Here is a 12,694-nt window from a genome sequence, read left to right on the forward strand (position 1 = left end):
TGACTGATATGACTTGATCAGCTCTTTGTGAAATCAGGCCTAGGTGGAACTTTTCAATGGTTGAAGGGCTATAGGTAGAGCACTGGTGTTGAAGTGATGCTGAAATGTTATGGCAAGACAAAGATATGGAGGGGTGTGCCAGTGTGTGTTAGCAATGGTTCGACCCTATAAACCACTGTCTGCTCAGAAGGTTCCAGCCTTACTGGTGTGTTGGGGGTGTACAATCAGGTATCCCAGGAATGCAAATGGGTGTCTGGTTTTTTTTAAATTCTAACTAAGATTCTCCATCAAGGGATCCACATTCTTCCCTTAGGATTGAGAGTGGTACATAGGAATGGGTCCCTGAGAGTGATAAGGTGGGTTTTGCGGGTCAATTTATCGCTACAAACCCGATAACTCTTCCCCAGTTTCCTCTTGCCAAAGGAAACAAGCTTCCTGATGCCTTTCTTTTTCTTCTGACTCCAAAGTAGATTAGTCGAAGAAATGAAAAAGAAAAGAATCAGAGAGGGAGAACAAAAGATAAATCGGTGATGGTCAATTATGAATGGAAAATAAATGAGTAGAAATATCCTCGATATCCATCTGCTAAAGAGAAAAGGAAAATGTATCATTAGTTTTTCGAGGACAAATTCATATTCAATCACTATCATTTTTTTTTATTATGGTTTGTTGAGGAATTTCTTGTTGTATTGATTTCAAAAGAATATCAAAATCTTGAAAATTTCTCAGTTTGAACAAAATACTACATCTTTAAAAATATTTTGTCTGAGACAGCTTCAAGCAATGGTGAAAAGACCGGAGCAATAAAATAAACATTCTCCAAAAGGTGAACAAAAATCATTTGAATTCATGATTAGAAGATAATTGAATTACTATTCTTATCTCATTTTCGGCGATCAAATTTTGTGCTGACCACGTACAATTTGATGATGTAAAAAAGAATTCATAATAGTGATAATAAATAATCAAAAATCAAACTAACATTAGAGATAATCTTAATTAGCTATGAGAAGTAGAAATAAAGGAAGGTACAGTATAGTTATGAAAGAAAGAAAAATCTGAAAAAGACTGTAAATTATATTTTTTTTAATATATATATCAATGAATAATGAAAAATGATGAGTCATTTTAATATGAGATCATCACATGCCAATATGCTCACCAATAAAACATGCTTGTATCAAACCAAAAGTTTGATTAAATTAAGTTCTATCTACATTCATTCTTTCTTTAAAAATATCAAAATTCAAGAAAAAAAATATTCAAAAATCAGAAATTGAAATATATCTAGATGAGTGAATAAAAATGAGTCTTTTTATAGAACTTCTGAAAATATCAGAAATTGATAAGAATAAATACTACAAAAAAATTAAATCACTTATTAATCCCTCTTAGTACGAACTGAGATTCAATTTGTCTATAACTGTCAAACAATAAATAAAAAGATAACCATGTATAAATAAACTAATAATGACAAGCAAACAACTTGCAGCTAATCTATTTTGAGTAAAATACAAGTCAGAACAGAGACACCAATCACACTGCAAATAAATAAAAGTTAGTAACAATGAAAATGGTGGTTAAGTTGGTAGTGAAATGACTATGGTGGGGTAATGTTTGAATAATCCTCTCCATAGCATTAAAATAAAGTGTGTGAAACTTCTAAACTTTTAGGAACAGTGTTTGTGAGGTTTCTGGGGCATTGAACAACTCATTGTAGAGGTTTTGTAATATGCATGTTAATTCCTGAGCGTGCATTTGATCCTGAAAAGGACTGTGCTTGACGTCTTTCGGGTGGTTCTTTTTCAGGACCAAACACATCGCCAAGAATGATTATTTCTAAAAGTGCATTTTTGTTTTATATCATTTGATATGGTTGCTTGAAAATGTTCCTTGTTCTGAAATCAATGCTGTGCATGTGTATTATATTCAGGTGCAGCATCCCAAATTGTACCCCCAGATCTTCCAAATAATAAAAATACATATATATAATAATAAAAGGAGATAAAAGTAAACAAAAGTAGGGGAAAGAGGAAGAAAGAAGAGTATTGAAAAAAGAAGGCTGAGTAATAAACCTATCCCATTATTGTCGTAATCATAAATTAATTGACATCCCCTCATAATCCAACTTGCCCCCCCCCCCCGGCTTATTCTCTGGTACCGCCCCTGATTGAACTGTGATATGGTTTAAAGAATACACTATTGTAGATGTGATATTTCCACCTCTATTTCATTTGCAATCTGTCCCTACATGTATATGCAGAGAGAACACAACAGGCCAAACTCTATTCTACTCTTTCTCATTAACAGTTATATCATCCGATTCATATATATGTTAACACACCCAAGAACAGAGTAACATTCAGAATTAAGTTGACAACCAACAACACATGCAGGTTTGGTTAATTTAAAAATTAAAAAAAAAATTGTAATGTGCATTTACCTAATAACTTATTCTAAAAATTAATTTTACAAAACTTCAATCTTCTGAATTTATAGTTACATGTATATAAAATGTAATCTCATCAGAGACTTGTGATTTTTGCTAGGCAAATCATATAATTAAACCAAATTTCCTTTGATTTATTGTAAAGTTTGAAAGTTACACAACCAAAATGGTATATATTTGAAAACTACATGTATTCCGAGATTAACTTTCTTGGTTCATCTTAGCAATTTCCATGCTTTGTTTATGATTGCTAAAAATGTATTTTATATAGCATTTTAAGACCTTAAAGAACTTTAATGAAAAATTTTCCCAACTACTACAATATTGAATCAAATATGAAAAGCAAAATTAATTGTTGTATCTTACAAATGTGTCATTAATAAGTGCTTAACAGCTTATAAAATTTAAACAAAAACTGGTGTGCTTGTGTGTAAGTTTACTGTAGCTTTTGTGTTATATTTTGCTGTGTTGTGTACAAAGACGTGTGTTTGTTGGAGTACTTACCTTATTGTTTTCGTTCACAGAAAATTTATCCAAATATTTGAAGAACTTTTGGTCAGTTTCAAAATTAAATAAAAAGAGGAACAATGGCATACAAACATGACAATGGGTCACAGGGAATACAATATATACATTACAAGGAAACAAAATTATAGCATGGATGAGTGGGTGTATAAGGCAACACAGTTTAGAATTCAGCCATAAATGTAAATACTATATTCCCTCCTGGGCCTCTATATTTTGAGAAATGATTTTAAAGGGCCTTTCAAAAGTGATCTTTGAATGTTGTATAGTAAGCTTTACCCTTTTTACTAAGAACAGCAACCATATGCTTTACAAGTACACTACCAAGGTAGCTCTATGGTTTTACATCCTTTCCACAGGGTTAATTGGCTTTGATACCCAGGCAGGGGGATACATGGACACGTAAGCTCCCACTAGCCCAGGAGGGTCGTGATAAAGTTGTGGCAAATAATTTAGCTAGAATCTGCTACACATAACACTGAACATCACAGCCTTGCTTTGACTTGCAAACATGGATGAAATGAGCTTGGCTTATTGTGAGCAAATGACAACATTTAATAAGTAGAACAAAAAAATTAATTTAAAAAAAATCCATTTAAAAAGAGGACTTTTGAATCAGATACTAAGGACAATGGTATAACATAAGTCTTTGAATCAATTCAAAACTTGGCATCAAGGTACCAACTATTATTTTTTTCCAAGTTCTTAATCACCCCTCCCCCTCCTAACAATTTCTAGTATAAATATAATGTGCACTTACATGTACAATTTTAAATGGCATCAAACAAATTAATGAAATAATTATGATAAAAATGAATAAAATTTATTGAAACAAAGCCTGCTATACATTAAAAATTTTGGCTCACACTGTGAAAATCAATTATACAGACATGTGCATAGAAACAGTTAATGAGTGGGGTCATAAGGGTTTGGTTGGGTTGGACTATGCAGGATTTAAATGTACTAACAGCGAATTAATGTGACATATAAATCATGCATGACAATTTGAAACAAATTGTAGGAATGCAAAATTGATAAAAACAATTTGTTAGTTTTCATTGACAATCCAATGGGGTTTTTTTACGTTCAGATGATCATAACAGAATTACAAAATACAGATGAATGAATGCGAATTGATGTCATACTATGAATAATACCTGTATCATGAGATAGACATTTGAAGATTTGTATTTATAAATATTGTAACACAAATAACAAAAAAATATCAGTGATGATAATGATGATGATAATAAATAAATAAAATAAATAAATAAATGGATGAATGAATGAACGAATGAATGAATAAATAAATAAATAGATGAATAATAAACAAAAATGGCAATAATGATGATGGAAATGATGATGATGATGATTAAACAATGATGATTATGACGATGATGATGACAATGATGATTATGGCATTGCTGCTGCCGATGATGAGTACTTAGCAATGAATTATCATTGTTGTTTTTTTATTTTAAAGAAAAATTAGTGAAGAGCAATTTTATCATAATGTCATACCTTCTTCTTGACTTTTTCTTCTTCTCCACCCTTCCCCTTCTTGTCTCCCTTCTTTGGAGGTTCTTCTTCCGGCATCATGATCACATGGTCACCCTCTCCAGCATTCTCATGACTGTGTGTGCTGCCCTCTCTTGGCTGACCTGGAGCAGTCTGTGCAGCTGGGGGCAGTGGTGTCTTGCCATCTTCAGCCAGTGTAGGCATCTCTTTATATGAGAATGATTGGGGAAAGAGGAAGATAATGGAAAAATAGGAAGGTTATTCGACTACCTCCATCAACTGATTCACAACTTCAGATGAAAAAAGTGTGGTTTAAAACACCTGATACATAACGATAATCACTTTCATAATTAACGGTTTATTGAACAACCAGAAACTTTATCACCGTGATGGGAACTGTTATAAAGCCGAGTTTCAAACATTAAACATAAACTTCTAACTAAGCTTACTACCGATTTTAGGCAAACAGAGTCTGTGGACTTAGTAGACTTTAAGACTTGACATCATTTTGTCATCATAACAACATTGAAGAAGGAGCTTTTTCCTCCAGACAAAGAAAGGTTTGTCAACATAAAAACTTCGCAAACGATCACAATTTTTCACTGAATATTTTATGCATTTTGTGAAGGCTATTTATTTGAAATAACGCCATATCATATATAATAATCATAAACACTAAACAATTCAAATTATCTGACATATGGAGTCTGCAAGACAGCTTGAAAAATGACTTCTTTGATAATCAATATCTATAATGGGAAGAAATATATAATTGAAGTATACTGTTGATTTCTAGAACTATTAAGCAAGCATATGCACACAAAACATATAGCAAAAGCTATAATATAAAACACTGTATGAAGCATTTTTTCAGAAGGTGAGTGATTTCATACATGTAAACATTCTACTACAACTTTCTACAAAACTAAACAGTGATCTGCAAAGATAATGAAAGCTCGAGCATTGATACAAAACGAAACAGCTTTCAAACTACATGACCCATATGTATGTATGTTACAATATGAATAATATGAGAAACATTGTTCCTACAACACTGGCATTACCCTAAGAGATAAACAATCAGTTCATATACAGTAAGAAACTAAATAATTGTTTTAATAATATCCAAACAACCATTTCTACATGCTTGCCCATTGCTGCTTTTCTATATTCATTACAGAGTTCATCTCTTGCTTATTATTTTTGTTGCAACAAAGATATAGTGGCTGATAGCACAAATACCTGATCTTTTTTTTTCTTGATAAAAAATAAAAAATATCAGAGTAAATATGTTTCACAAAACACAACAATGGGGAGGGGTACGAAAAATATGAATGTGAAACATCACTACGACAGTGGCTTGTGCAATTTAACAAATATAATTATTGTTATTGGTTAGAGAAAATCAAATATTAGTGATAACTGAAGAAAGGCACAAAGAAAAATTATTTTCAAAAGAAACACACAGAGATTTAGAAAAAATTATTATTAATGGTGTAACATTGAATTTGGTATTTATACAATTTTTTTTTTACAATTGAAAGGAAAATACAAATGAAATACAGTGACAACTGGACTCATTTGATTGGATTTGGCCTGATGTGATTTTCAGCCCAAATTAATTATAATACATCATTATTAACTCTTTAAGAGCCATTGGCAGCTATAGTTGCCCATAGCCCTCTAGTGCCACTGGCAGCTATAGTTGCCCAAGTAACTTTTTTTTGTTTAACCAATTTTACAGTCAGAAAATCAACACCATGTTCTGTGTTTTTTATGTTGTTACATTGGCAAGGAATTCACAATTGATTTTGTTATATAGAAAATAGTGGTTTACATAGAAATTTTTTGAGTAAAATGGCATTTTTGCATCATTATTTTGAAGAGTTGATTTCGGATATTGCCGCGATCTGAATCAATATTTCTCATATAGACACGTGTGATATAAAGGTTGTGTGTAGCAATACACGTACTTCTATGGGCAGGGCAAAGGCGAGAGTGCGAAGGCATTCAGCTCAGAATTGACCAATGACAGAGTGGTACGATGTCTCTCACCCAACGCTACTCACCCATTCGCTATTGTTTTATGAATATTCATGAGCTATCGATCGGTTTTTTGCATGCCGGTATGGTAGTATTCTTGTGTCAAGGCTTTTTTCTGCCTGCAAATGTGCACGGTTTGGGGGAGATTTTTTGGGGGGAGATTTTTTTGGGGGAGGGGGGGGGGTGGGGGGGGGGGAAGGTCTTATACTTTGTTTTTTTAGCATTCTCACAAAATTGTTCTCGTTATAAATATATGAGTAAAGAAGGCTGTCATTTCCAACTCTCATCGCACTGCAATCATCACACTCATTATTTATTTATTAATTTATTATTGTTATTATTATTATCATTATTAGTATTACTATTATCGTAATCATTATTATCATTATTATTATTATTATCATTATTCTTCTCCTTCACCTTCTTTTTATTAATGTTATTGCCATCAGAATCATCATCATCATCATTATGATTATTATTCAAAAATAATTGTAATCATATCAATTGCATTCCTTCTGCAGCCAAACTCTCTCTTCATAAACTTAAGATCAGGTAAATAACGGTTCAATTTCGTTTGTGTTTTTATAGCCCAAACCATTAAAAAGAAGAATGATTGACATTGTTATGCTTATCAATATCATATTCAAACTTCTCACAAAAATATGAATCGTTCAATATTCTCCTCGAATAAAATAGGAAGAAGCAAAACAAATAAATGTGATAATTAAAACGGCCGATAATACCGCTTTATTCGTCTCAAGATTGATCTTTTTTCAAGGTGGATGTTTTTCCTTTGCTAAATCAAACCATTGGTCAGAGAAAAAGTAAACGGAGTATATGCAGTAATATCAGATGTTTTGAGGAAAATAAAGAAAGGGATACATTAACAAAACCGATCAGACCGACCTGTTAGTTGCTGCATCATTGACGTCACTATCAAGGGGATTTTAAAACGACTTTAGAGAGTAGAAATGAAAATGATAACGGGTTGAATATTACATTTCTTTATACCACGCATATTATTGTACACTATGTTATCTGAACAAATTATTTCTTTTACCACGGATAGTGCTACGAGCTGGGGAGGCCCTGGGCGGATGCAGGATTTTTCTGTAGGGGGGCAAATTGTTTTCTCTTTACCTGGGTCACCCATAAGAAATCAATACCGGAACCTTTGAAAGTATTCAAAAGTCAAATCAAAAGACGCGCGAAAGCCCCGATTTCTATGAACATCCTGTGCTAAATTACTCTCCTAGATAATAGGTCAGGAGGGAGCGCGGATTAGAGATTCCTCATGAAAGAGAGTCTGGGCATCTATTGTTTATGACTTGGTGGCATGAACAAAAGAATGTAGTCACTTAGAATGTTAACAGGTGGCTACTTTGGTCAGACCAGTAATACAGAACAAATAGGCCTATTTTCTTTTTGAAAATTTGTATTGATTTTTTGTTTGTAACTGATTTGCATTCCCTCTTCTTTGATTCACGACAAATAAACTTTTTTTTTCTTACTTCTGTGCACTTTGCCAAGAACGCCCATATTATTTTGTGGGATTTTATACCCCAAACTTGTAAGTATTGAATCTGTCCGACCCCTCTTTATCTATATTTCAATATATCATCTTTAGTTCTTTTATATTTTGTCTCCTTCTGACTGGCAATAACTTTGTTTGTTACACTACGAATAGAAAAAAATTACAGAGTCTTATTTTGAAGACTACACGAATGAAAGGTTACGGTTGGCCGCACTTTGAAGATACATGGCTCTAATGTATTATTGTGTGTGTTTGCTTGGGGATCGCAGCTGTGCTGTGATTGGTCACTTGATCGGCGACAATGCCCTTTTTTGGAACAGGTCGCTTTCTCGTACTTCAGAGGAAATAACTTGAATAGCAAAATAGTATTTCATTCAAAAGAGCATTATTTTTCGTTATTTCTGTTTGTTCAATTTCATCAATAGATACGTCATTTGAAAGGGTAAACATTGAACTTTCATTTTATCTTCTTAATTTCTTGGTATCTCTACAATTCCTCAGGTTATTTACTCTTTGAAATGTTCATGAAATCATAATTTTCTAGGTTTTACTTATTGAAAAAAAAATGATGTAAAATATTACATCTTTTCTCCATTTTTCCAAACGCGAAAATGAAAGATGATAACACGACCATAAAGCCCATGAACCATGCATCATTTCATATGTAGAAGGTTTTATTATACAACGTACGGGTAAAGAATTATGACCGTTTTAAAATCAGTCGCTGCTCACATTTCGGTCAATTTAGGATTCCCTCGAATATCCCTGGCAGTAGAGGGGTATTGGGCCTGGCAGAGTAAGAGTTAATATTATTAGCACTATTGTGATAATTTCAAGTATTAAGCAAAATTACAATTACATAATTTTCCATATAAACTTTCATATAATTTATTCAACTGTCAGTTGCTGTAATACGCCCAACTTTGCATAGATTTGGAAGATTGTGTAGCAGCTTATTTTAGTTGACTTTGTGTTTCAAATCAATTGAAGAGTTTCAAATTTAATTATTCTAAAAAGAAATTTGGACATGAGCCACATTTATTTTACATTTCAACAACATAAAGTGGCAGATTTCCAGATGGGAGGATTAAAAACAACTATCTACATTATATTCTAAAATTGTTTGCCCCTCCTTTGCGTGATTTAAGAATCATTGTAAATTGGCAACTAATCCAAGGTGTAATGGGAGGGGTATACAGATATCAGTTATTTTTGTCTAAATATTTCCTGTTGTTGCGTGTGATTAAAACAATATTTATGAAACCCATGTTACCAATCTCTGGCATATTAAAAATGGCTTAATTGGAAAAGAAAAACTGAATTAAAATTAATTTTTAATTCATATTGCATAAAATTATTCTATAAAGTCTTGATGTCCACACAAACATGGCTTTGGGGCATTTCCATTTGTTTTATTTGGTGTAATTTTTTTTTTTCAATTCAAACTATCTGCTGGTGTAACAGGTTTTATATAGTTTGGTGTTACAGATTTTTTTTTTTTATAGTTGATTTAAATAAGTCACTTTTCATTAGACTGGGCTTTGGAGCAATATCACACAATTATAACAACAACAAATGCAGCTGTACATGTTAACTACAATAATACAGTGCATGCAATGTACATGAAACTTTATTACTAGCAATTTTAATGGGGGAGCAAGCCAATGATACACACAGCGGGCGCTTTCAGACATCATCACCACTCGTGACGGATAGCGTTATCAATCACCAGTGGTGATCAGTAACTGTCACAGTATCACAAGGGGCAAAAGATCGCAACAGGCGATCAGTATTAACATGCCATTTAAATGGTATCACCACTTGCGACATATCATGCATCACAATGCACATTGCTCATGGTGACATAACATCGCAATGCAAATAATTTTAAGAGTATTACGCACAACTAAATCCAACTAGTTATCAACATTGGTGATCAGGTGAAACACGTATTTCAAATCTTTTCGCACATTGTCATCCACAGCACAAATGCGGTCGCATTTCTGGCGATAAAGTAGCAATATGTTATCCAACGCCATCGGCGACAGCACCCGAAAGGGGTGTCTCTCGTACATCCAATACTTTGTTTGCTCATATTGTTCGAGGGCAACTAATGTCACAACACTCTTATTTCTGCCAAGTCAAATACCGAGTCAAGGTAACTCGAAAACAAGTCACTTTGACTCCCAACAGAGTCAACTCTTAGCTGGCGCCAATCCAAGTTAAAACTTAACTCCTTCAAAAGAAGAGTATAATATCATATCACTATCAAATATAACCATGATGGGCATGGGCATGATTTCAGCATTTACTGCACACACAGACAATCTAATTGTTATGTACTTCTTAAGTACTGCAAATCTATGGACCTGTATCATAAAGCTTAGCAATCGATCATACGGCTGAGTTCTACAATTGATCATAAACAGTAAACAATGCAATCAATCATAGAAATAGCCAGATGATTAGATGTTAAGCTCCATGTTACTGGGCCCTGTAAATCTAATTAACTGTATATCTATTTTTTTTAATGTAAAGCAAAAATATACTTCCTTGAATTTGAAATATTGGAGCACTTTCTTTGAGCTTTTTTTTTCTGATTTAGCAGGATTAATAATTAAATTCTCACTCTGAATATATTTGACAATAAGGAATGTGAATTAATAAAAAAAAAACACAGTAGATGGATTTAGATATTGATACCTTCTTATCTAGAAAGGACACAAAAAATTAGAAATAGTAAGAAAATTAGACTGGAGTTTGATAAAATTAGTTACACCTTGTGTGTAGGTATAAGAACAAAGTGCGGAAAACCTGGGTGAAATAAGAAAACATTGTTTGGTTAGTAACAGTTTGCTATTCACGAAAGTGCAATGTGAGTGACATCTTCAAAGCACATAGGAAATAATTTTTTTTATATATACTATAGATTATCTTGACGATGATGTAGTATTCTTCTCGGTTCATATAAATACAGCAAAATATATGATTTTGGGCATCACTAATTATCTTTGTTGATTCATAAATCACACCAAAAAAATAAATAAATGAAAAAATCCATAAGGATAAAATGTGATTTTTTTTTCAATGAAAGCCTGTTGAAACATTGAAAAAAAACCTGCAATATCTTCTTGCTACATTAATGAGTGCATTTTATATATATTTTTAAAAGCTTTTAAAAAGACAACCATATGTACATGTAGATGTAATGAACACTCAGAAGTATGAAGTCTGAAAAGATGCAAATTTTATAACATTGTTAGTAATGGTTACATATCAAGATGCGATAGTGAAATATGGAGTAATATTCTACCACTCATTGCGCAGCCCAAGTCAGTCCCACATGTGACGAAAATTGTATGTCATTGATGGATTAAATATGATGTATAGACAAGAACCAGCATGGGGTGAATTTTGAATATCAGTAGAAGATAGATAAAATGGAAGGAATTGAGGCAAGCTTGGACTGACACTACGAGAAGGGATGGTTTGATTGTGGGCTGGGCTGACCTGGCTTCGGTTTGGTTAACTTCCGTATGCTTGTTTCCAATAAATCGCTAGTTATAAGGGCCACTTCGTCTCCTGTTATACCAAGACCATCTTCATCTTTCCCTATACATATCGAAAGGCAAGAGATTATTCGGAGCAGAGAAATTCCCATCAGGATGAAGTCTGATTTACCAGTTTTGATTCTCCATCAATATTATTATTTGAACAATGTAATGTTCCTCATTCGGATTTAAGGCTATGTAAAGTTTGGAATAAAATGAGGTTCCTGCAACCTTCTACATGTACTTTACAAGATAGAAAATTAATGAATGACAAATAAAAAAAAGAGTGCATTGTTACATGACACTTGTATGTTTATGAGAAAATGTGAAGTAAATGATAATTTATTGTAGAGACAAAAGATCATAGTGCCCTACGTATAAATAAAACCCTCAAACACCAGCCCCCCCCCCCCTAAAAAAGGACACAAAATTCTGTAAATCAATCCTTTGATAACTAATTTTATCTATGCATGATCATGATCTTTCTGTCTTTTACCCAATTCATATCACCAACACTATCCCTTTCATAGTCTTCAAATGGAAATAATACTTTTGTAGAGCAGACTTGCTTAAAAATCTTAACAAATAGGCCTACACCTTTTAACGTGTTTTAATTTCTTCAATGATATGAATGATAGAAAATAAATCATGAATTTCAACATGTAAATAATACGTAATTATTAAAAGAAAAAGATGAATGGACGTTAAAGGAAGGTTGGATTCCTCAAATAATATTTCAAAGCACTGTTGAGTGAGTCTCATGCATATTCATATGAGTGATTGTTGCAACTTGATGTATAGGCCTATATATTGAGGTATATAATTATGATAATTCGAGCATATTTCTTTCGTCACAGCAAACTTGCTCTTTCCATTCCAACAGGCAACAAACAGTTTTGATCTTTATTCAACAACATGTACATGTAAAGTAAAGCTTATTGCAATATGAATCAATTAAGAAAAATGAATCGTATACAAATTTGCACTAATGATCATAATCATTGTACATGTATATATGAGCGCACATCATATCCTATCATTAAATTAGAATTCAAGGTCTTTAAATTTTGTCTG

General features: G+C 32.7%; 1 protein-coding gene across 13 annotated transcripts in view; it reads right to left on the minus strand.

The window, feature by feature from the left end:
- Nucleotides 1-272: 272 nt before the first annotated feature.
- Nucleotides 273-12,694, minus strand: part of LOC129272479 (myoferlin-like) — a 75,429-nt gene continuing 63,007 nt past the window's right edge. For 6 of the 13 annotated variants that reach the window (XM_064107767.1, XM_064107757.1, XM_064107762.1 and 3 more), the window contains 3 exons: nt 11,580-11,681; nt 4,496-4,698; nt 273-455 (listed from right to left, as the gene is read on the minus strand). In XM_064107767.1, coding sequence (XP_063963837.1) covers nt 288-455; nt 4,496-4,698; nt 11,580-11,681 — 473 coding nt within the window. In that variant the 3' untranslated portion in view covers nt 273-287. Of the gene's footprint in view, nt 456-2,884; nt 2,999-4,495; nt 4,699-11,579; nt 11,682-12,694 lie in introns of those variants that run through there. The other 7 variants (XM_064107763.1, XM_064107760.1, XM_064107759.1 and 4 more) reach the window with 3 other exon arrangements.

The sequence above is a fragment of the Lytechinus pictus genome, chromosome 12 (genome assembly GCF_037042905.1).
Source record: "Lytechinus pictus isolate F3 Inbred chromosome 12, Lp3.0, whole genome shotgun sequence".
NCBI classification, from domain to species: domain Eukaryota; kingdom Metazoa; phylum Echinodermata; class Echinoidea; order Temnopleuroida; family Toxopneustidae; genus Lytechinus; species Lytechinus pictus.